This window comes from Homalodisca vitripennis, chromosome 6 (assembly GCF_021130785.1).
Source record: "Homalodisca vitripennis isolate AUS2020 chromosome 6, UT_GWSS_2.1, whole genome shotgun sequence".
NCBI lineage: Eukaryota > Metazoa > Arthropoda > Insecta > Hemiptera > Cicadellidae > Homalodisca > Homalodisca vitripennis.
Window position 1 is genome coordinate 106,898,454 of NC_060212.1, and position 25,813 is coordinate 106,924,266.

Below are 25,813 nucleotides of genomic sequence, written 5' to 3' on the forward strand. Positions count from 1 at the left end.
AATAGCTGGTTTTGCCATGTTATCTCTTATTGGTTACCAGTGTGTATGTGAAACTCATTCAGTCCAGTCACTGTGTCAAAGCGCAAAATTTTGACTTACCCCTAAAATACCCCATTTTGGGAGAGAATCAAAAATGTTTATACATAAAAACTTCTCATTTGTTCATATAAACATCCCCTAAAGTAAATACTCCATCTCTGTTCATAAGAAAGTTAACGGGGTGGAGGGTACCTTTAAGACACCTGTTATCTGACCTTAGTATAGACACCTGTCACCTCGATAGGATTATAAGCTTATAATTAGCCTAGGCCTATATATAATTTTGACGTTTATCTTGACTCTACAGATATCAAATCGTGGTTTAATTAAAGAGTCACATTAATATCAATTATTTCCACAACCCGGCCTCACAATCTAACGACAACGCCGAGCAATATCTGTATAAGGATTCTACATCTATAATCGTATTTTTAGATTTTATTTTTAATTTAGACTGTTGGCTTTGCAGTCTCAAATCAAGAGAAAACATTATTAGATTATCATATCAAGTTTCAAGATGTTGGACGCTTGAACTTTTCAAAGCTTAGTAACATAACAAGTAATAAGATTATGCTAGTTAAATGTATATACTACATGATATGTAGTTATGACGTGTATAATGTAGCATTAATTCAATTTTTCTATTGATTTTGTAGTAAAATGTAAAAGGACATCCGACCGTCTATCTGTCCGATTACTATTTTGTTATAGAGTTCTTCGACGATCCATTGAATTGGTATTGATTTTATAGCGAGATTAAGAATAGCATATTAATAAGCGTGCCATACCTTGATTATTAATTACCTACTTGGAATCTAAACATTTGTAAATTAAAATACCACGTAAACAAAGTATAATTTCTGATCACTGTATTAATTAATTTGTCTGTTCATTTGTTTAATTGATGTCTAGAATTTAACACCTGAATAATACAATTTGCTAAGATTCTTTGAGTATAAGGTTACGTTTGTTGATTATCAAATTTAAAAAACCAAAAATTGTCTTTCAATTTACGAATTTAAAACAGCCATAAAGCATAAAAGCTACCGTTTTGTACCTAACATTATGAAATATTACCCTCGCTTCATAATTTATTATTTCCTAAGAATCCATTTCGAAAAGCAGATATCACTGTCTTCAACGAAGTGTTCTTAGTTAACTAATTACACGTAGTTAATTTACCTTACATGTGATTTATTGACTACGCATACTCTGTTATTTAAATCGCCGAGCGGTTCACCTTCGGAAGAAAATATTGACTGTGTGACCGATGAGGAATGTACAAGTAGAAATGTTCAAGTTCATTTACTGTCACCCTAGCCAACAATCGTAAACAATCGGGCTTGTCTGTTGTCTATGGAATAAGATAGAAAATATTGACTGTGTGACCGAGGAGGAATGCACAAGTAGAAATGTTCAAGTTCATTTACTGTCACCCTAGCCAACAATCGTAAGCAATCAGGCTTGTCTGTTGTCTATGGAATAAGATAGAAAATATTGACTGTGTGACCGATGAGGAATGTACAAGTAGAAATGTTCAAGTTCATTTACTGTCACCCTAGCCAACGATCGTAAACAATGAGGCTTGTCTGTTGTCTATAAAATAAGGTAAATACTGTCAATAAGTTCTATTGTTCATACCCAGCATTCTTGGAATATAACTGTCAGTCATTATATAGTTAATGACACTGTTGCGTTGTTCAACAGCCTTCTATTCTGATATCCTAGCTTCAGTTCTTTTTCCCAGATCGACCTGAGCTAAGTGTAATTTGCATTCTCGTTTATTAATTTTAAATATGGTTGCCCGCTCGTTGGGCCAACCCCCTCCCCCCCTCGACTTCCTCACATGCCGCCCGAAGTAAAAACCAAACAGGTAGATTTCTCTCTCACTCCGGCCGACCTTGAAGGCTGTCACCGCGCTACACGGCGTGGAGGCCGCCTCTCGACAGCCAGGTGAGGTGGGCGGGACGCCACAACGTGTAGCGCGGTGTGCTGCCTGCTTGCCGAGGAATCCAGCCGACCCCGAGTGGAGCGCCAGTCCGACCGTGGCCACAGGTGGAGTAGGAGCTGTCAACAGCTGTTTGTATTCCTCGCCCTCGCGCAGTTGTGTTTATGTTTGGATTTTTTATCAGTGCGGGTCCGTCAATGATGTAAGTAGGCTAAGAGATATTTTGACGTTCGTCCGGGAATTGTTGATTCAGTTCTTTCCAAACACAACTAATTAACACATTTCATCTATTGACATTTTTTAAATTACGTAAAAATTGCTTAAAACGTGATTGCTTTATTTTCATTCTCCTATCGCAGTCGACTCGCCGGTCGTTTCCTTGGAGGAATGCTGGACGCCTGCCTATGTTGACATCCGTGTGCGCAGTTCGCCCAAGAATGTGAGAGTCACTTTCAAATGGCAAATAATTGCTAAGTGCTAAAATGCCTTTAAGTTCGGTTCTATTCGGGTTGGCTTCGGTCGTTTCCGTGGTGGCGGCACAATCCGAAGAATGTTACTCTGCCGGCGGCGTGTTAGGGGCGATCCTAGTCACAATCGTGGCGATAGTGGCGCTGCTGGTGTTGGCCTACTTTCTGTGGAGGTTCTACTGGAAGGGGAGAAGGGGTGAGTGCCTTTTAAATAATCCCTAATACACCTGTGTTCACGTGTGGGGAGGGGCGATGACCCCGGCCACTGCCAGCTGACTTCAACATTGCTTTTTTGTCTGTTATGCTAATCAGCTGATCTACATAGTTCTGATTGGTTAATTAATTGGTGTTTATATTTTTTTACCGTGAGAGTGGGATTTTATAAACAAAAAGAAATAACTTGCGGATTCATTGTTGAATGCAAATTAATTGGCGTGAGAATATAACTGTGGACCAGTGGTAGTTTTGTTTACGATATCATTACTCTCTAGAACTAACAACTATGTGGTTGTTGGTTGCTAACCTTTGGTGAATCTGCACAATTTAGATGTTCCGCGAAGTTTTTCGTATTGGATACATCAAAAAGGTTTAACACTTGTTCGCTGAAGATAAATGTTCACAGTAATAACCGGTATATTTATAGAATTTAATTGTGTTGCCCATGTTTCGTCGGTGTACAAACAGAAAAACTTTGACTAATGGTCTCAATTACACAAACGCAAACTAAAATATTATTATTTTGAAATATTTTTAAAGCCATAGTTTAAACTATTTTGTTTACTTCAAAGCTAGAAATGTTTACACCAATACAATGACCAAAACACCAACATAAAATGTAATGTAGTTGTAAATCATGTAACTCTACTTTATTATGCCTGCAAGAAAGAAACATCTGGAATAAAAATACATCCTTGATGAATCTCTAGTGTACATCTTGGTAAGGTTTGGTATATTAAACCAAGAAACGCTCACTTGTTTTCCTATTTCTTGTGTCTTGATTGGTAAATAATGTCTTACTTTTTATGGAAACGTGTTTTCTTATGTCTTCAACTCTGAAATTAATTTTAGACTACCATACAAGAAACTAAACTAAACTAGATTATATGCTACTCAATGATCACCACACTATTCCAGAAATGTAGCCTGTAAAGTCCATACTCTGAATTGTAAATCCCTTATCAGCCATGCCCCTGGCTTTATCGTAAAACAAGGCAGTACATTAACTTAAGCATCACCAAAGTTATCCAATAAAATTCAATCCAATACCCTCATTAACAATTTTTGAATAGGTACTAAGTGTAATGACAATATTTAAGGCAATTAAACATACCTTTGTTGTTTAGACAACCTGACTATCAATCAGGTGCTATAAAAGAGAGAGTTTTCCCATCTCTCGGCAGATGGAATAAAGCCAGTAGTGCATTGGGACAGGTTATTATTCTCAGGGATTGAAGGAGGGCAAATAAAAGCCTATCAAAAATAAAACCAAATTAATAATTACACCGGTAATGCGTTTAAATTTTGTCGACTCTTTATAAATTCAAATGTAATTTTAAAGTGTTGTTAATGCATTTTTTATGGCATTTTTGGGATTATTAACCATCGAGAAATGCTCTCAATATAAATAATTTTTGGGATGTTCGTTGTGGTTAGAGTTTGTCTCAACTAAATGTAAAGTTTTTACAACTATCCATACCAGAATGTATGTAGTCCACAGGAAAAGTTACTCTGTAGATAACCCAATGCAGTAAACTCGTACCCCACTTCCATTCTGTACTCAGGACGGAAATGGCTTGATGAGAAAATTCCAATTTAAATGCAACGTCAGTGTAGGATCTTGTAAAATTGCACGTCTTCCATCCGGATGAAACATTATTGCATTAGCGAGTTGTTCTCTAATTAATTACTCGCTTTTATAGAAGGAGAAGACGCGTTTACTGTTGATCTTTAAAATACAACAAATACAAAACCACACCATTAAGACGTTTTAACCAGAACCTGTAAATATGAGGAACGTAGAAACTCGTTGGATTTATTTTATCGAGATTTCAGAATAAGGAAATAAAAGAAATAGTCTAGAGGAAAGGGAAGATTGAAGGATAATTATTGTTTTAGGAAACGGATAAAGCGTTGCAGTCTTTTAGGGCATTCCATGAAATCGGTCTGATTTGTCGTTGGTTAACTACTCTGTTGAGAATGTAAAATGCATTATTGAAATTACAACTATCATCAGTACAAGGCTTATCTATCGGCTATCAGTGTTGTTTAATGTTTATCATCAGTTACGTGCCACTACCAAGTTTGGATAGGTTAGGCGAGTCTTCGAGTGTTGGGCATAGATTACGGGGAGACAGCGCAGCGGCTGAATACCTTGGAGGCACATAGTTGAGCGTTATCTGCTCAAGATAGTGTCGTTGAAACTAGATAACAAAGACAATGCTCACAATCAGCTGGTCTTGTTTTATGTCTGTTTGTACATTCTATAACCCCAGCCTGCAGTATTACCTGTATATTTAGGGAATTTTAATTTACTGGCTCTGTAAATTTTGTTGTCTTGTTCTTCTTGGATCTCCGAATATACTCTTTGGGCAAATACAACTGTTTATTTTTGTACAACAGTCAGAGCCGATTTGAAGCATTAGTCTGTTTTTACAAACTTTGTGAATATTCTTTATCTCACTAACAAAATGGTTCGTGTAATTTTGTATAGAAAAATAACAGTAACCACTCACAATAATACAATCGTATGACATTCGTAAAGGTCTTTAAAACACGAATGAAATTTCTTGAAACTGTCGTACCAAAAATAGTTATTTTACAACAAAAATACAACATTAAATTATGTTTCCACGGGTTTCTACTCTCCTCAATGGAATTTGGGGGAGGGGGTTGTGTTCCACGATGACCCTGAGTTTAGTGCCGTATAACCAATGTTAATTTCAAACTGTTGTCTTTGTATTTTATCGGAAACGCCAAATTTTATATATCGTGTGTTTCCGATGTAGGTCTTGTATAGACTTTGTTTCTCTGTGGTAAAATTGAATGTCTAAAATCGAATGTCTCGTATTAAAAAATTCATCTTACTTTCGTTTCGAAGTCTGTATATGGATAGGCTTATATGGATGTTTTATAATTTGTTTGTACTTAATTGTAAGAAAAACCTTCATTAAAACTGGCAGTAAGTCATTTTATCATTTTGAAGTGGTTGTCTAAAAGGTTCCAATACTCTCCAGTCATAGTTTACTCGAATTTTAATCTTTGATGTAACATTATAATCTACTTGTACACTACCTTAAAATAAAGATACTAACTGTACACGACAAATAAATTACATCCTATTAAAAATTTATATAATTTCATATAATTTCCTTTTAGAAGTTCCTTATACATGTCTTAACTAAGACATACTTTTTTATATAAACATTTATCATGAATTAGTTTTCATAAGCAAGAAAGTATACAGTATAGGAAAAATCTTTGATTTCTAAATGACAAATGGAGTGTTGCCATTTAGATAGAAACTCAACGTGGGCATCCTTGAACCTGGTCAGGCTCTCCGTTCGAGGGACGAGGGAGTGTTGCTTTATTGTACCCTCGTCACATTTGGGACAACGGGGCATTGACAGGTGCAACATGATTTAGACCTTCCGTATCCGGTTTAGACACAATATACTCTAGCATACGTCTCCTATTAATACGTAGTTCCAATATTCTCCGAGGTATAGAGCGCACCAGTAGTAAAGAAATCTCTGGATAAGAACTCGTCCACCGAGTAGAACCCCCCCCCACCCCTCAGGTCTTAAAGCTGTTTTTAATAATTTCAATATTTCGATTGCTTCAATGATGTCAGTTCCACCTTTCCCATCCAAGATTGGAGGCGTCCACTTACCCCCCTAGTCTCTGGTTAGCAGCTCTATGTCGGATTCGTTTCGTGTTCTTTTGTTGCACTATAAATTTACTGTCGGTGTAAAGTAAAGATTTTAAACGACAGGTAGTAACGGTCAGTATGATTAAGGTTTATACAAACTGGGTGTAGTCAGGAAGTCCACCTCCCTATAGCGACCTCGGCATTACTTTGTGGGGCAATTTATCATTGATTGTGACAATTCTTTAAAACAATACCGTGACTAGAAAAATTTCTCCACATAATGATTCCATAATACATATAGGAGAACATCTATCCAGTTTTACAGGAAGGATTTTGGAGCAATAATAAGAAAGGTTTCCTAAGGCATAAAATATTTGAAAATACCTTTGAACAAATTCAATCCAATTAAATATTTCAAATTAAATTGTGTTTAACTAAATTTCAAGACAGTTTACATTATCGGTTTCGGTTATTACATTATCATAAATCATGACAATTAGCTTGCTATCGTAGGCTACGAGTTTGAACAAACACCTAATCTGAGTTGGTTCTATAGTGGATGTTGTTTTTGATGTAAAACAAAGTGATTTATCATTACCATATTGCACTTCGGCGTCAGCATTTGCTGACCATGATTAATGTAAAGCAAGAAAAAATGCCTACCATAGTCAAATAACCATTTGCATTATTATGTACCATAATAATGCAAATTTTGCTTAAAAATGTTGTGGTGGACTCGTGGTGAAAAGATCGAATAAAACATCCAAGAGTTGTCTCCACACCCTGAAGATCCTCCACCCTACGTCCAATTAACCGCGTTATCCAGGAATTTGCCGGAACTTTCGAGTAACCTGTTCTCACTGTACATGACTTTCTCTTTCGAAAATTACTATACAGTAACTTAGGTAGCATTTCGTACAATTTTACTCAACGTTTTATTAAATTAGAGAGTTTATTCTACGACTGCATTGCGTAAATTTAGATACAACCTTCAAAATACAAAAGAAGAGCAAATTTTATAATCTAAGGATCACCACCATTCGAAGAAGTCTCTTACCGGCTACTTTTCGGGAACTACATGTTTTCAATATTTAATGTTTATTTACTAGTTTACTAGTTATTACTAAAAATAACTAGTAAACTATGTGTCCTCAGAACTCTTTAGTGCATTGGCACTAAACAAGAAGTTCAGGTCCACTTAAAAGTAAACAACGTAAGTACGAAACTACGAAAAACGCACAGAAGTCATAACTTATCCGTATTAAATTAAAATCTGTACCTAAAACAATATAGTGCTTGACTTTAAAATTAAGTACTTTTTTATTGAACAAAGAAATTTAAGTGTCCGAGAAGATTGGTGCAGTCCTGGTAAAAAGTTCTTTCAATGCGAGGTGATTCAATCCAGATGTATTCTTCCAACACTATATAGGCTTCTTATTGTTCGTCGACCTCTGAATCAGGAGACCAGCACGCGCAGTGTCACAGTTCCGGTACAGGCCCTGTGCAGGGTCTGTATCCTGTTCCTTACAAGGACCGGGCGCCCGTCGCATGTTGATGACCATTGTGGCCGGCACAGACGACAGGGAGGAAGCTGGCCTTATCTTGACGGTTGCGAAGGAACAGACCCAATCAAATGTTGATCTCTTGAATACCCAAGACCACTGACGGTACAGCAAGATTAGACCATCTGGGCATGGGCGGTTTAATTAAGATTAGCTCTTCTACAGAGGCCCACGAGGGGAGCCCGGACAAAAGAACTTATGCGATCTAGGATATAGGAGTATGTAGATGTTAACGGGTAAGAGGGACCAAAATCAATGAATAATAATAATTTATTTCACATTTACACTGTGGAAGAAATAGGATTTTCAGGAAATTCGCCATCGCGGCATCGTTCAGTAATACACTACGTTTCGAGATGTGCAATCCCATCTCTTCCTCAGGTGGATGGGTAACCTCGTACAAAGATGTGTGTCAACAAATTAAGTAGGTCCTTCAAGGACCTATTGTGACTTGTATTCTATTGTCTGGCTTTAATAATTAGAGTTTTGCTTTTATTAACTGCGTGCTTTACAGATATTGTGTCTGGGGATGGCACAACAACATGGTTGTTATGATTCCTCACTGATACATGTCAAAAACCTCTGGTGAAATTTGTTTATTTTCACGTAGATTTTAGTTATCTGCCTGAGGAAAAGATCCGATTGCAGATTTCGAAACGTAGTGTTACTGATTTCTTGTATCACTGAAAAATCGCAAATTTTCTGAAAATCCTATTTCTTTTCGTCATAAAAAAATGTAAAAAATCATTTACACTAAAAGTTTTGCGTTTTATCAAAGATGCTTCTTAAAACCCCTTAAAACGTAATCGTTCTAGTTACAAAGTCCAGTATTAAACGGTGTTTTTTAAATATTCAAACAATTGTTAGATTTTCTTTGGAAAAGGTTTTTAAAAATATACGGATATTGCAGAGAGAATTTGAATACGTTTAGTCTTATGTTTAGTACCTCGTGGTAGTGAAGGACAAGTGATCTGTCGTTTTAGGAAGCCTTAGTGGTGTAATTTGGAACGCTAAAGTAATCTAATTATTTGGTGTTAAATTTAAAAGTGATTTAAGGAACACCGTATTTACATTTAAGCTATTTAAACTACATTCCGCTATACCTTTTCAAGCAACGAAAGAAAAATGTTTCCACTTAATTTTCCTATGTCAACATAATACGAAAAATATGTTACTATGTCTTATTTCCTGTGTTTACACATTTTTATTCCCAACGCAATACTTTGCTAGAATACTAGTTTCATTGTGTTCTTTCTCAAAGTGATTATTTGTTTTATAGTCAAGTTTATTTTTGAACGTGCCATTAATAAACATTGGTAACCAGTGTTTAAGACTTCAAATCCCAAACGGGATAAGATTAGGAACAATGGATATATGAAATATTATCGAATAATCTCAAGTGCCTGCCATTCAATAAATGAATCCTACATGCTCTTATTTGTTGGAGCTAATTGCAACTATACCATTGTTAGCATTTGCTTTGCAAATTTGAAAGTAAGCATTTTATTACGTATGATACCACCATCACAGAAATCTGACTGACACTTATTTTCAATTGGGTCGAGTTATGTGATCGAATGAGTGGCCACTAGGAAGTTTTATTGCTGTAGCATTCACATTTTGTATCATACTACCACCACAATAGAAATATGACTGACAATGATTATCCATTAGGTGATATTATGTGATCGAATGAGTGGCCACTAGGAAGTTTCATTGCTGCGGCATTCACATTTTTCTAGTCTTGAATGGTCTATTTACAAAGATAACAGTTATCAGGTTTCAGATCACCAATTACTTACATTCCTTTTATGATTTTTATTGCTTGATTATCTTTTTGCACAATTTAATTTACCAGGTGCCCCCCATTAGCTTTTGAACAGAAATATACTAATCCATAGTGGGGTCGTTATTAGACTAAAGAAACATGGTTTTATGATATATGAGAATTTCAACCTCCAACCTTATATGGGATAGAGGGTTAAGGAAACAATATGTGAAAATGCTATTTAATTTATTTGTCATGTTATTTAATGTGTTCTAAAATGTGTGTTATTTAATTATTAAAACATATCATTTATTAACAAAAGTATTGATTTTAGCGATTAAAAAATGTAAACGTTAATTATTTTACGCTGTTTTGCAGAAATGTTACTCTATGACAAAGACCTTTAAAAATGATATGTGTGACACGAGGGGGTTTATATTTGTAAAGGTTGACTTAACCAAACTCTTCGCTCGCACATTTAATATATTAAAAAAATATTTGTAGCCTTATAACGATCCCCCTCCATGGATATTGGTTTTTTTTTTTAAGTTTAAGGGGGGGGGGCTTTGAGATGCCTGGTATAACACGTTAGTTATAACTTTAGTGTCAGTTTTTGACAGTAAATTTACTGATTGTTTAATATCAAGTATATCAGTTTCAAATACATTTCCTTGAGAGATAATAGCCTAATGTAAGCAACGATTGTCGTTTCTACAAAATGATATTGTTTGCCTAATTGCTTTAAGTATTATCTTGTCTGTCAATTAAGAATAATTTTGTGTTGTTGTTTCTGGACATACGAGTATTCATACATGTGCTGCATAGACTTTAAATTGTGTTTTGATAAACAACAGTTTTCTAAATTTATACTTTTCTATAACATTTTGCACTGTCTTACTATACAACAGTACACCAAAGTCATTGGGTGATTTGTGTTTTAAAAGATTTACCCTTACTGATGTATAGTACAACAGTGCAATATAAATATACAGTAACAAAAAAATTTTGAACAAGTAATTTGAGCAAATAAAATAATGGCTGCTACTCTAAAATGGTTTATTTTCTCATGTTTTGTATGTAGTGTTACAAGTTAAAAAGTTTACACTAATTACCAAACGCTCTGTATATTACAACTATTTGTACTTTGTAGAAGTTCTCTTCCCAAGTTAAGTTTCTGAGACACTGTTTTATTCAAGACACATTAAAATGCCTACTATTGAAGTTGATTGGTACCGCACTACTTTGACCCTCTTCAGAATGTAAACTACGATGATCACAGTTCACAGTTCCTTGTTTATCCCATGTTAAGTTTCTGAGACACTGTTTTATTCAAGACACATTAAAATGCCTACTATTGAAGTTGATTGGTACCGCACTACTTTGACCCTCTTCAGAATGTAAACTACGATGATCACAGTTCACAGTTCCTTGTTTATCCCATGTTAAGTTTCTGAGACACTGTTTTATTCAAGACACATTAAAATGCCTACTATTGAAGTTGATTGTACCGCACTACTTTGACCCTCTTCAGAATGTAAACTACGATGATCACAGTTCACAGTTCCTTGTTTATCCCATGTTAAGTTTCTGAGACACTGTTTTATTCAAGACACATTAAAATGCCTACTATTGAAGTTGATTGGTACCGCACTACTTTGACCCTCTTCAGAATGTAAACTACGATGATCACAGTTCACAGTTCCTTGTTTATCCCATGTTAAGTTTCTGAGACACTGTTTTATTCAAGACACATTAAAATGCCTACTATTGAAGTTGATTGGTACCGCACTACTTTGACCCTCTTCAGAATGTAAACTACGATGATCACAGTTCACAGTTCCTTGTTTATCCCATGTTAAGTTTCTGAGACACTGTTTTATTCAAGACACATTAAAATGCCTACTATTGAAGTTGATTGGTACCGCACTACTTTGACCCTCTTCAGAATGTAAACTACGATGATCACAGTTCACAGTTCCTTGTTTATCCCAATGTTAAGTTTCTGAGACACTGTTTTATTCAAGACACATTAAAATGCCTACTATTGAAGTTGATTGGTACCGCACTACTTTGACCCTCTTCAGAATGTAAACTACGATGATCACAGTTCACAGTTCCTTGTTTATCCCATGTTAAGTTTCTGAGACACTGTTTTATTCAAGACACATTAAAATGCCTACTATTGAAGTTGATTGTACCGCACTACTTTGACCCTCTTCAGAATGTAAACTACGATGATCACAGTTCACAGTTCCTTGTTTATCCCAAGTTAAGTTTCTGAGACACTGTTTTATTCAAGACACATTAAAATGCCTACTATTGAAGTTGATTGGTACCGCACTACTTTGACCCTCTTCAGAATGTAAACTACGATGATCACAGTTCACAGTTCCTTGTTTATCCCAAGTTAAGTTTCTGAGACACTGTTTTATTCAAGACACATTAAAATGTCTACTATTGAAGTTGATTGGTACCGCACTACTTTGACCCTCTTCAGAATGTAAACTACGATGATCACAGTTCACAGTTCCTTGTTTATCCCATGTTAAGTTTCTGAGACACTGTTTTATTCAAGACACATTAAAATGCCTACTATTGAAGTTGATTGGTACCGCACTACTTTGACCCTCTTCAGAATGTAAACTACGATGATCACAGTTCACAGTTCCTTGTTTATCCCATGTTAAGTTTCTGAGACACTGTTTTATTCAAGACACATTAAAATGCCTACTATTGAAGTTGATTGGTACCGCACTACTTTGACCCTCTTCAGAATGTAAACTACGATGATCACAGTTCACAGTTCCTTGTTTATCCCATGTTAAGTTTCTGAGACACTGTTTTATTCAAGACACATTAAAATGCTACTATTGAAGTTGATTGGTACCGCACTACTTTGACCCTCTTCAGAATGTAAACTACGATGATCACAGTTCACAGTTCCTTGTTTATCCCAAGTTAAGTTTCTGAGACACTGTTTTATTCAAGACACATTAAAATGCCTACTATTGAAGTTGATTGGTACCGCACTACTTTGACCCTCTTCAGAATGTAAACTACGATGATCACAGTTCACAGTTCCTTGTTTATCCCATGTTAACAGTTTTGTAAATTTACCTTTGCTCATATTTAGGTAAACAACATTTTCTTTTTGCTATAATAGGTTACTATTTAACAGTCTATTTGCACGTGGTTCTTAGGTTGACTCTTTTAATTGACATTAATGACTCTTTTAATTGATGATGATGAAAGTTTTTAAGAGGAAACCGTCCAAACTCACTTCGCAATTTGTTTATGTACTCTCGTTTATGACCTCTCAGTTAGTTAGCCGCAGTTTTACCTCCACGCTACTGTATACGTTAAGAATACATTTTGTAATTGAGTAAGTCAAAGATGTTTAAGTGAATGTGGCCTCCCCTGGTATCGAGCACGCGGAGTCTCTGTTGATAACTAATCTCTACAATACTCTGGTCGTACTCTGGATAATCCCATCTGAAGTGGCATTGGTTGCAGGCCTCAACAATCCTGTTTCTTAAATTTTCATCGTTTTCTACTGGTATTGTGTAAATGTTAGTGTAAAGACTTTAAAATTTTGAGGACCAATTATTTTGTATTGAAAAAAGACAGCGATCTCTGGTTTTTAACATTATTTAAGTTTGTTTGGGCTCTTCAAAGTAAGGGGTCACTCTAAGGAGGTTAACATTTGAAATTTATGAGTTGCCCCCATAATGCCACATTTTAGGGGACACAAAAATGTTAAAAATCATCAAATAAAACTAATAATAATAACAATTCTTTATTTTGTCAAAAACACAGAATATACATTTTGCATATACATCTTCATGCATAATAAAATACATACATACATTTACATAGTATAAATCAAAATAAATGTTCTTACATTAAGTAACTACAATATGTTCATTTTAAGATGCAAAAACAGTCTCAATAAAAGATAATATAACTTAAAAAAACTGTATTTAAGACAAGACAAATAGGAACCCCATAGGTAAAACCAGTACAACAAACACAACGCAACTAACTTCCTAACGCGGGTAACTTCCTTTCCACAAAGCATCTTAACGCAAAGGATGCCTTCTCATATAAAATTTAGGAAAAATAGAGGGGGTCCTGACTTTTTATTCACTCTACCAGGCCAATTCACAAATGGGGACCATGGCAAGAGATTATCGCGAGTGGAATACCATATACGCCTGTGGTCTGAATTTCATTTAGGAATGGTTATAACTATTAATGAGATAGAGCCCATGTGTATAGTCTAAACTTTTACTAGTAAAACAAAACAGACACGGGTCCTAACGGGAAGTAAAAGGTTGGGAGGCAACAGAAAGGGTAGATAGAAAAATGACCGGCGCCAGCGCACATTGACTGTCTCTGAAAGAATTGGCGCCACGTGGTCGTGTAGAAAGTTATGAATGTAAAGTACAATGTTAACACGTTGGCTAATAAAGATTACAGTTGCTGTGTATGATGTATCATTGCAGTGATATGAGTACTCAATACTCATCTGGAAGTTGTCAAACATATCGATTCCATTTTACAGCCTTCTAATTCCACTGGGGAATTGAGCGGGAAATCGATGAAAATCAACTGTAGGTGTGTAACATCATTTCGTGATGTTAACATATATTACGTTTAAACCCCTCATACGACTAAAATTTCGAAGTGATGATTTGAAATTTACTGTAATCCGTGTCGAATGATGAATTGAAGGCATAAATTATCTAGACTTATCAACACAATCAGGTTTCCAATGTCAATTTGCTTTGTGGCAACCGGAACCTTCTGAGAATAGTCGTGATATTTTTAATCATAAAGAATAGTCTCATGCCCTAGTTAAAGTAGAATGCAAAAGAAAGTCTAAAATTATTCAATATTGCTTGAGATGCCAGGAATATTTTTGGACATACCAGGAATTTGTAAATTAGATCCTTGATGTGATAGACGTTTGTTCTCATCTTCATACTCAACCGCCCCCCCCCCCTGAGTTAAAACACTGAACCAGTGTGTGTTAACTGTTGATGAACTCACTTAAAACTATAAATCATGTTAAATGAGTTACAGAATCTCTGGCAAGCCCGTCCTACATCACTTTAAAACCAAAATTGCTTGAGTTAAACTGTTAAAGAAACCCACCTAATAGGTCATTACTTACGACAAAAACATAAGAAATGGCGAATTATTTCAGGACAGATGATTTTCTCAAAGTTTAATGTTGCAGTTTAAAAATGTTATTCGTTAGGCTATTACTTCCTTAATCAGTTCTAGTAATGGCAAAAAGAAGATTTTAAGGATATGTTAATTTCCAAATGAGATACGATCGAATAGCTCCTTAAGGTTCGGGAGGCATGTCCATGTTACTGGAATGGAATATTAAACAGCATACAACCTCTCCTTCCTGGTTTTAAAGACATTCAAACTTCTTTGTTTGAAATTTATAATTAACGATGGTTGATTCGAAAGGAAAACAAGGTATCGGACATTTACCATCGTTATGTGTTACAATTATACAGTAGCTAAGGACATTCTGGTGTACGTCAAAAGAATTCAAGCACGTACCAGAGGGTCGTATCTATGTGGGTGTGTGGAGAATTAAATACCATGGAGTTGTTAGACACTAAGTTACGTTACAAACATATATCCAACCTAAGTTCAAACACCTAAGTTGGACCAAGACTAGCTCATATGTACTATATTAAGAAGATCGTCTTCAAATGTGCTTTAATAATTTTCCAGAATATTTCTCAGTCTCTCCTGACTACGCTGCTCTGTGTGGAATTATTCCCTCCCAACATCCACCATGAATAAACTCCAATTCTGATAGAATAAAACATCTTATTCCTCTTATTCCAGGCTGCATTAACGCATTAGCTACATTTCTAGCAAATTTACACCATTCTCCAGATACAGTTCACGTAAGAGGAAATGACGTGTTGTTAGGTTTTTTTAAGGTGATTTATATTATGATTGTAGTTGTATAAATAACTCTGTTAGTGTGTCCTCGTGGGCTCATTAGTTTTTTCATTCGTACCGTTTTTTTTTTTTTTTTTTTTTTTTTTTTTTTTTTTTTTTTTTTTTTTTGTTATGTTTTATATATACTCTTTTAACTTTCTATCTGTAATTATACAATATAATATATCCAAATCAAATAAAGTTACCTCCTTACCTTACCATTTTCTGAGGCATAAAAGATACAAACACAAGAATAATAAAAATGGAAAATATTAATCTCTCGGAAGACTTGTTCTCTATTTAGTTGACTACGCTGTGGGCCTATAAAGAAGCTGACGTCCATATTGTCGTACTTCAGGAGTATACGATATACAGTCCACTGAAACGAGGTCGTTTAGTTGGACAGGGTTAACACTCTTTACACTGTAGTCTGGAGGAGTATTAAAGTGAACAGAATTTTATGGCTATCTAAGCTACTCTGTTAAATTTTAGTTACCTTCCTTCTTTATACATCAGTTCAAAGGATCTCCGATGTCTGGTATCTTTTAAACGAATACGCTCAGTGTAGCCAGTGACCTTTCAGTTAAAACAGCTCCGGCATTGTTGCCAACTCGTGGCCACTCTATAGAGGTGCTGGATGAATGAATTTCACGGATTAAGCGATAACTATAGCCCGTTGTTAATGAAACTCTACTCGTGAAGTGGGCGGTGTTGTGTTCTGGTGGGGTGGGGGGCTCGGCGTTACCCGAGGAACCGCGATGGGACCGGTGTTTTTTTCTCGGATTGTACAGGAATTTGTCAAGCCGGGCCGCGAGTGTACAGGCTCAGAAGGCGTATTGCCCGTTCAAGGTGAACCACTCGTGGGGAGAAAAAACAATACCATAAATTACCCCCTCCCTCCTTCACCACCTCATGTCATGTCTACAGCAGACAGCCGCCGTGAGTAAATATTACCCGGGTATGGGTCGGACCCTTGGTTGCCAGCGCGGCGCGGGTCAACCTGTACGTCGTTTCTCCATTAAGTGCATTTCATTATTTTGCGCCAAGCAGTGAGAAAAATCTGAAACGCCATCAGCTGCACCTGGATTTGCGATGGCGGGACAAGTTTACCGACTGCTTTTTATAAGGAACACGGTTTATAGAAGCGTATCGGTTTCATCATGTTTACTCAAGTGTGCGGTGCAGCTAGGTGTTCCACGCAAACAAGGCCTTCATCAGGCATTCATTGAGTACTCAACTATCCACGACCCGAGGCTTTGAATATGCAGAAAGCTGAACAGCCGTCGGAATGTTGATATAAATTGTATTCACTTCACCTAGATTGTGAGAGGATTATATAAATACTGTACGGCAGGTCCGGTTGAGGTTGACTCACATGCGGTGACCGGAGCCATGATTTAGGTCTTTTCTTCGGTCATAGTCTCTAGTTGAGTACATCCCCGGAAGGTACGCCAGTCTAGTGCCCTATTCTGATTGACTGACAGTACTGAAAATAATATCAAAATTTCCGGCGTCATAGTTTTTTCTTCCCCTCTTGTTAGCTCTTGTCTAATAGGCTTCGGGGAATTCCATGCCGCCTTGACTTACTATTTGATTTTTGACGCAGGAGTCTGGTAAAGATCTAGCACTAAAGGTATATTAGACATTCCTAATCCGAAAAGGGGACCTCGGATGAAGCACCTTTTCCAGGTTACAATTATGTTAAGTCTACAGAGTGTTATTTGGTTTTAAATAAATTTCTTAATTTAACTAAAAAATTCAACTAATTCTTTTAACATTTCTAAATTATTTTACTGGAGAAGTTTAGCTAAGTTTTAAAAATGTATCCCATACTTATTCGTAATAAATTAAAACCCTTGGATTCTAGCATGGTCATATGCAGGGCACGTAAAAAGACGTGTTCCACAGTCTCACTATGACTCACTAAAGTAATAATAATAATAATAATTCTTTATTTTGTCAAAAACACAGAATATACATTTTGCATATACATGCATAATAAAATACATACATACATTTACATAGTATAAATCAAAATAAATGTTCTTACATTAAGTAACTACAATATGTTCATTCTAAGATGCAAAAACAGTCTCAATAAAAGATAATATAACTTAAAAAAACTGTATTTAAGACAAGACAAATAGGAACCCCATAGGTAAAACCAGTATTGGGATCTCCATCACTTAACTAAAACAAAAAAATCGGCTAGCAGCGACACGCAACTCGTATTAGGAAAAAAATTAATTTTACTCAAAAAAATAATCTCTGACATAACAGAGTGAAGTACTGACCAATGGGAAACAGGTTTTTATTTGTGTAAGCGTGACTAAATCTTAATCTTAGAATAATCATATTTTCATTTCAACATTTCTAAACCATGTATATTTTGGCATCGTTTCAACAACCTTTTTACAAGTCCCTTCAATGAATAGTCGATTATTTACTATATTTATTTCTCTTGAGTGAAAAATGTAGAAATTAGTGATAATAAAATTGTCACTTAAACGTTTTTAGCCCCTCACAATACCAACATTTATAATAGTTGCAATAGGACTTTTGAAATCTACTAAAACATCTTCAAGTGGTATAATTATTATTATGATAATGATAATATTATACAATCCTCTAAGAGAATTTCTCTTTTTGTAAAATGTAACTTAATGAATTTTAAGAGATGAACACATTTCAGTGTGAGAAGGTAACTGCGATGTTTGTTGATGGTGATAATTTAAAGTAGAGAACTATCTAATTAATATACATTTATTTTTATAAAAACGATTTTATTCATTGGTAATATATGAATCTGTAAGACAAACTATAGATGGGAAATGAGAGATATGTGGACATGGACTGGTGGTGGAGGTAATGTCCATATATGGATTATAATGGAAGTCTAATAAACCGTGCATCCGTTGTAGTTTTTAATCATCTGAATAATAAAATTCATAAAATTGGTTTATAGTTGTAACTTCTTTGTATAGTTTGAAATAATACATTTAATACATAAACGCCATTAAAATGTTAATTTTATTGTAGGTTTAAAGCATAAAAGTTCGACAGACCACACGTAGAGTAACACGGTGAGCCTCTTCAGATGCACGTCGCCGAGCAATATACGGCGAGGTAGCTGCTGGGGAATAATCCGATATGGATACGTGCGTTATAAAAAATGGACCACCTGTATCGAGAGGACGGGTATCAATTTACGGGTATTCCTGTGTGGGTGGTCTCCCATAAGTGGAATCAAGGAACCACCCCCATCCGTAGTCCGGAGTACCTATTAGGCGTCTACTTCCGTCACGGAGATTCTACCTAACTCTAGTTTTGTACATTCACCACCCTAACAGAGTTGTCCTGAGTGTACTGGAATTGGACCGCTATAGGTTGTAAGCGTGTTTCAATATATACAAAATGTTTCTATGGTACATATTGTATTTCGATTTGTTTGTAGGTTTCGCCTGGGGTGACTTTTGTTGGACAGTTCATAAGCCGTAAACAGTTGAAAGCAATCCACTTATTTGTTTTCGTATTAATACCTAACTTGGGACAAACTTACAAAAAACTATATTTTTAACTTTAAACAAATCACAGTACTGATTCTTACGAAAATCGTTAGGGGAGCAGGCCACTTTTATTATCCCTATCTCCGCCAAGTAAACTTATGTACCTATTACTCAAAACTATAAAAGCTACAGGATTAAAATTTTGCACTTATTGATATTGACCATTTATACATCTTTTACACCAGAGTATTTAGTAAAATATACTTTAATTTTGTATTTATGATTTTTTATTATTATGAAGTTAAAAAGCGTACAAAATTAAATTAGACATTTCTTTGTTATTGATATTTTAAAGCTAACTTACCGTAAGAAAGTATATACGTGTTATATATCGTTGTATAGAGGACATTTCAGGCTATTTACAAACTGCAAAAACGAACAAATGAGTTTTTAAGTGGTCTGCTTCCGTTTAGACACACTAAGAAATCAAGAGAAACAAAACATTTCAGCGAAACGGACACAGTTTTTATTTAATGAGATAGGTGATAAGTAAGTAGGAACATATAATATTCTGACAGAGTAAGTATAAACGCAAGGTATATGTCCGTAACCCTTTCAAAAGCAGTGTCGGATGTTGAAAATGTCTGCAAGTAGCCTAGTATCAGCTTTTTATACATAATTTCACGAAAATATTACTCAATCACAATTTCACCCGTATTATACCAAAAACAACAAAGAAACGTCATTTGTAACGAAATCGTGCTTTGTACTTTGTATAGTACATTACTGGCGAGACAAAACGTATGAAACGTATAATCAGTGATGGTGTAGCAACTTCCTTTGTTTCTCTATGCTAGTCAGCTGGCGGTGAAGTTGCACCTATTCGCAGTTTATTGTCGAGTGCGTTTGTGTTGTTCTTTTCAAATAACTGTCCAGATTTAAATAATTTACATATTCATATTTCTTTAATGTGGGTGCCTTTTTATTTTGGTCAAATTTATTTATTTTGAATGTTTATGTAATTTTAAAAGTATAACACACAAGAGAATTTTATATTAGGTATTTTCGTGGGGGAAAAGTAATAAATTTTGATGAGCTAGTTTATTTTTGGAAGAACCCCTCTACTTAGCATATATCCACGGATATAATACCACGAAAAAAGTTAAAAGAAAATAATTATTCGATTAATAAATTAGAAATAATTGTAATAGAAGCAAAGGGGATATTTAGTTAACTCTTAACAAAATATGCTGAGATGTTTGTAGATTGTTTAATCAGCTGATTTCTAAGAGTTAAATTTTGTCTCATAACCGTAGTAAAATGATTATTTGTGTGTCTGACGGTAGTCTTTCAGGAATGAAACTAAAAAATATAAAATGAAAAATTAATGTATCGTTTCATAATTTTAACTCTTTTTATACCTTCCCATTTCGACCTCCACCAAAATTAGCGCAGTTTACGATCATTTCTCTATCGATTTCAAAGTTTTGTGCTTATGCAGTGCACATTGGTTCTCGGCTCATATACTATAATGCTGCGAGTTGAAACTGATCTTGGGATTAGTTTATTTCAAAGATTGTGTTGTATTGTTATCTTTAAATTGGTTTGAACGCTGATCACTATGCACTCAAAGATTGTCTTTTCCGAACGTTACGTTAAGATTCATAACATTTTAAAGGATTAAGTTTTACTTTCAATACCTCGAAACTAAGTTAAAGATATAAGATGTCCTGAAACCCGTTGGGTTGTCCCTGCCTACAATCCATTAGTAATAATGTTCTTTATTTATAAATTTTCTTTAATTGTAATCTTCGTTGACGATAATGTCCGAAATTGTTTTCATTTTCGGTTGAGAAGGTAGGCCTATTTAGCGGGTTAAAATTAGCAGAAGTAGAATTAGAGGGATTAACATCATGTTATTTTGATATTACTGCTAGTTGGCCGAGCGTCAGCGAAGCGAAAGGTTTCACTTGGACTTGAAAAATTTCATGTCTGCCTGTCTGTCCACACGTTATCTTTAAACGAACGGACATATATAGACTTGAAATTGTTCACAAATATATATTTCTATATAGGCAATATGGAGTTCGATGAGCAGAATAAATAAGTGTTTAAACAATTTGACTACAGTCAAGAAATTTTAACATGTGATGATATACTAAAACACGTAGCCCAACCTAGTGAAATTAGCTACAGACTTGATATTTTGCATACAACCTGTAAATATTTAATCAGAAAAAGATTAACAGTGTTAAAACTAGGATAGCACATAATTTTGCCCTGTCAGTCTGTCTCAACAAGGACAAATCTGTCACGTCAGCGGTCCACAACAAATCAGTAGGTCTCAACAATCGCAAGCTCAAACCTGTGACGTCAGCAGTCCACGACTTGACAGTGTGTCTCAACAAGCACAAATCTGTAACGTCAGCGGTCCACGACATGTCAGTGTGTCTCAAAATGCTCAAATATTTGACGTCAGCGGTCCACGAATTGACAGTATGTCTGAACAAGCACAAATCAGTCACGTCAGCGGTCCATGACACGTCAGTATGTCTCAACAAGCACAAATCTGTAACTTTAGCGGTCCACGACAACTGGTGCGGTCAGCCACTCTCTCTACTCACGGTCCATGACCTAACTCAATCCGTCAATTACTACGTGTTCCACAGCTCCTTTTACTTTCATACCCACTCTCTCATAAACATGAAACGTATTTTATGAATCAACTTAAAATTCCGCTTTTTTTCTTGTGCTCACTGTTGAAGGAAAATTTCTCCATGATTATTTGCAATTTAAGTTATAAACCGATTTGATGTATAATAGATGGTAAAGTTTGGGCTTGCAAAGATGTGACCTTTTATTTTAAGTTGTTGAAGAACATTATAAACAATTTTGGTTACCTATCCGTATAATATTTACCATGGCAATTCGATGAGATAAATAAAATTTAAAAAATAATAATTTTCCTAATTTTTCATCATAAACTAATTTCTTAAATCATTTGTCTATTTTAGGGCTTTGTTTTATGTCGAATAACTGTAATATTCATTTCTTGTTAATATTTATTCATCAGTTTATTGTTCTTAAAATGCTGTTTTTCTTTACGTTTAATATTCTACTAATTTATTAATTGTTTATCGTATAATTTTGATCTAGAATGAGCATTATTATTAATTTTATATTATTTTTATTATTAATATTACGTTATTTATTTATTTATGTACATTTATCTTATATAAATGGTGGTCACCATTGGAATAATAAATAAATAGAACGATATAGAACCTACTCTTATAAACAACCTTCAGCCGTATAACACTAGTTTATACAGGTTAGTTATATTGACTAGTTTACTTTTTTACTTCATTTTAACATGAGAAGAACGAGCGTATTCCTTTTTATACACCTGAAAATTATGTACAGTTAAGCAGATTTAAAAAATATATATATATATAATTGACTGTTGTATAAAACTAGTTATAATAATATTGTTATATTATCAAGTTTCGTCCAGATTACAGTCGTAAAATATCTAACCAACATGACCAACGGTGGATAGTAGAGGTTATACAATATTATAAAATCGTATGTAACGGTTATCCTGAAAAATATATCCGTTACTTATAGTGCGAATGAATTATATTTCCGACGCCAATGTTGGGTTTATCATCTTACCACGGTCAAGAAAATATGTTAAAAGTGTATATATATATATATATATATATATATATATATATATATATATATATATATATATATATATGGCCGTTGTAATTTATTCTGGTCGTAGTATTTTTTGTACCATCGTTGATTTTGCCTGCTTCCTGATTAATAAAATATGTTTACATACACTGCTCTGATAAGCCTACTTCTGTCAAAAGACAACTAACTCAGGTTTCATAACAGTCTTTGAAGGTATAGTAAAGGTTAGACTACTTTGACTTTTATATCGGCACTGCTAGCAGTTACCCGTTTCTTTGCACGTAATTTAGTAGGCGTTGCACGCGTATAACCACTTCTGGTTCGAGTGAATTATATTTCCGACACCAATGTCGAGTTTGCCTTGTTGCCACGACCAGGAAAATATGTCGGCAAGTGTATATTTATGGCTATTGTAATATACTTCGTTCTTATTATTTTTGTTCCTTAATAGATATTGCTTTTTTCCTGATAAGTAACTATATATCTCAGATCAGAGAAGCCTACTTCTGCCAAAAGATTAAGATAAGGTTTATTACAAACATTCTTTAAATTGACTGTAAAAGTTAGATAGTAACTTTGTCTTTTATATGTAATACTTAATATTTGCTAAGTATACTATTTACGTGTTTGTTTCTTTATGCACTAAAAAATATTTTTAATATTTTACAACATTTAGAGTTGGAATTGGTACATTAGTTCAACCATAGTTCAGCGAACTTTCATCTAAGCATAGTTCTTGCCGACTGCTTCAAAGGGAGTCTTCGGAGTCAAATTCTGACTATCTTATGTTTTAGGACTTTTTCTAAAGTGGATGGTGCTTAATTTCTAAAATCTGAAGACGGCGGGAAAACTAAAGTTATTCTTTTAAGAATTTTCACACTATAAATAAATTGGAAGTAATGGTTAAATTAATTAAACATATTAAACATAAAAATATATGGTTGCGCTGTCACAAAACAATGTTTACACAGAACAGTTGATAACATTTGACAGGCTCTTTCAATTAATATTTTACAACTTTAGAGACCAAGATGGGATTTTCACTGCTTTAGTGACCAGTGGGGCGAAGCTCGGAAGGATTTGCGTAATAAGAATAGACCTATATTCATACCAAAGACCCTAAATATGTCCATGTAAAATCTATAAATCGATTGTATAGTTCAGGCCTAAAAATAAAAAAACAAAGGCACTTTTGCATTTATATTATTATTATTATTATTATTAGGATGTAGTGTGCAGCTTAAATCATCGTTTGTGGTAATTTCCCTTTTGTGATGCAATGTAGGGCATACCATAACTAGTTAAATAAATAAAACTAATAGGTAAACAAAACATTCATTTTTACAGCGTCTGGCTTACTTCCAATTCCTCTAATGTGCAAGATTATTTACTATTATTCAGTAGGCGTGACAAAATTTGCATGGTGAGATTTGATTGTAAGAACAAAAAAAATTTGTTAATTAATTGATTCTAGAATTTCAACTTAGAAACTGGTTGTCAGTCATGCTAGTTTTGATGGTAGGTCGATAAAAAGTTAGCAAAAAGGTTAAAAATATAAACCTATAATTAATTTACGGATAATGTTTATTAGCTTGGGGCATCAATTCTATCGTCAGACACATAAATAATAGTGATGTAATCGTCAACAATTAAGATGAAGGGTCCAAAAGTTGCCATTTTCAAAATTTCTACCTCTTGTAGGCTGATACTGATTTCCGAATATTACGGGTTGTTTTAAGTATGGCAAGCTAAACACGTCTGAAAATGGTTGTTTGGGTAATAGAGCCCATTCGTTGCTCTCCAGTTTCGACCTTCTCCAATGTAATATAGTGCGTGTATTTTGCGATTTACGATTATTGGAAAATATTTCTTTATAAACTTCATGAAAAATAGGTTAAGTTCTTATCATAAAATGAAAGTTAGCCCCCGCCTCCTGGACTATACTTTAGGATATGTAAAGAATTGACTTGAAGACAAATCTTGTTGAGATGATTCATGGTATATTCCTATTGAAGTTGGAAAATAACTACATTTCCTATTATTCTTATAATGTCTATATTTGAGATTGACCACGTACTCGTATACTACCTTATCTAATTGTGCAATAAACGTAAATGGATGTGATTAGCGCAATCTAAAACAGTAGATAAGTCATGTTCTTTAACAATGAACAATGGAGGAATAGATTACATTCATTTAATTGCACGTGTTGATTAGGACTTTCATACTTCGGTGTGCCAAGAGATACCAGCTCTGCTGTGTGAATCATAAGCGCAGTCTGCAATATTCTTTACCAATTTGTAATTGGGTCGAGCATGAAGGATGCTGACACACGGCTCTGATTTTAAGTTTTTCATTGTTAATTTTTGGCTGTGACGTATAAACTTAAAAGGAAACCTTGTTAGTGGTGGATGGCTAACCAACAAATATTGCGTTGTGTGTGTATATATATATATATATATATATATATATATATATATATATACACACATATACATTTATACATTTCTTGTCTTATTTTAGAAAGCAAAAGATAAATTTTGAACTTTGATATATGTATAAAGGTATGTTTTGCCGATATTAACTAAAAAAATAGCTTTGGGATTTTCCTGGTTCTTAATAGTTTAAAAAACCTACCACACGCATACAGCTAGCCGTTCTCTGCTGGTGATTGATTTCCTGTAATTTGTGTCTTCCCTCTTTCTAATTCTCTATAAATGTCAAAACCTCTTTAAATTGTTCTCGACTTAGTCCAAAATACCGTCTGAATTTCTCTTTGTCCTTCTCTAAATCTGCAATAAAATGGTGGAATTCACCAAATACTTTTATTTTTTTATTAATGAGGTGCACCCAATGTTTTCGTTTACTAACTGAATACAGCAGGACAGTATTTTCAACACCGCTGAAACTGTCAGCAGCAATACATGGTACACTTCTCACAAAATCACTGTTACACAAGATAAACTAAAAGCCATTATTC

At 34.6% G+C, this 25,813-nt stretch overlaps 1 protein-coding gene across 1 annotated transcript in view; it reads left to right on the plus strand.

The window, feature by feature from the left end:
- Window positions 1–2,059: 2,059 nt before the first annotated feature.
- LOC124364686 overlaps window positions 2,060–25,813 on the plus strand; it is a 65,738-nt gene continuing 41,984 nt past the window's right edge. Inside the window, exon 1 of the mRNA XM_046820352.1 lies at window positions 2,060–2,650. Coding sequence (XP_046676308.1) covers window positions 2,470–2,650 — 181 coding nt within the window. The 5' untranslated portion in view covers window positions 2,060–2,469. The remainder of the gene's footprint in view (window positions 2,651–25,813) is intronic.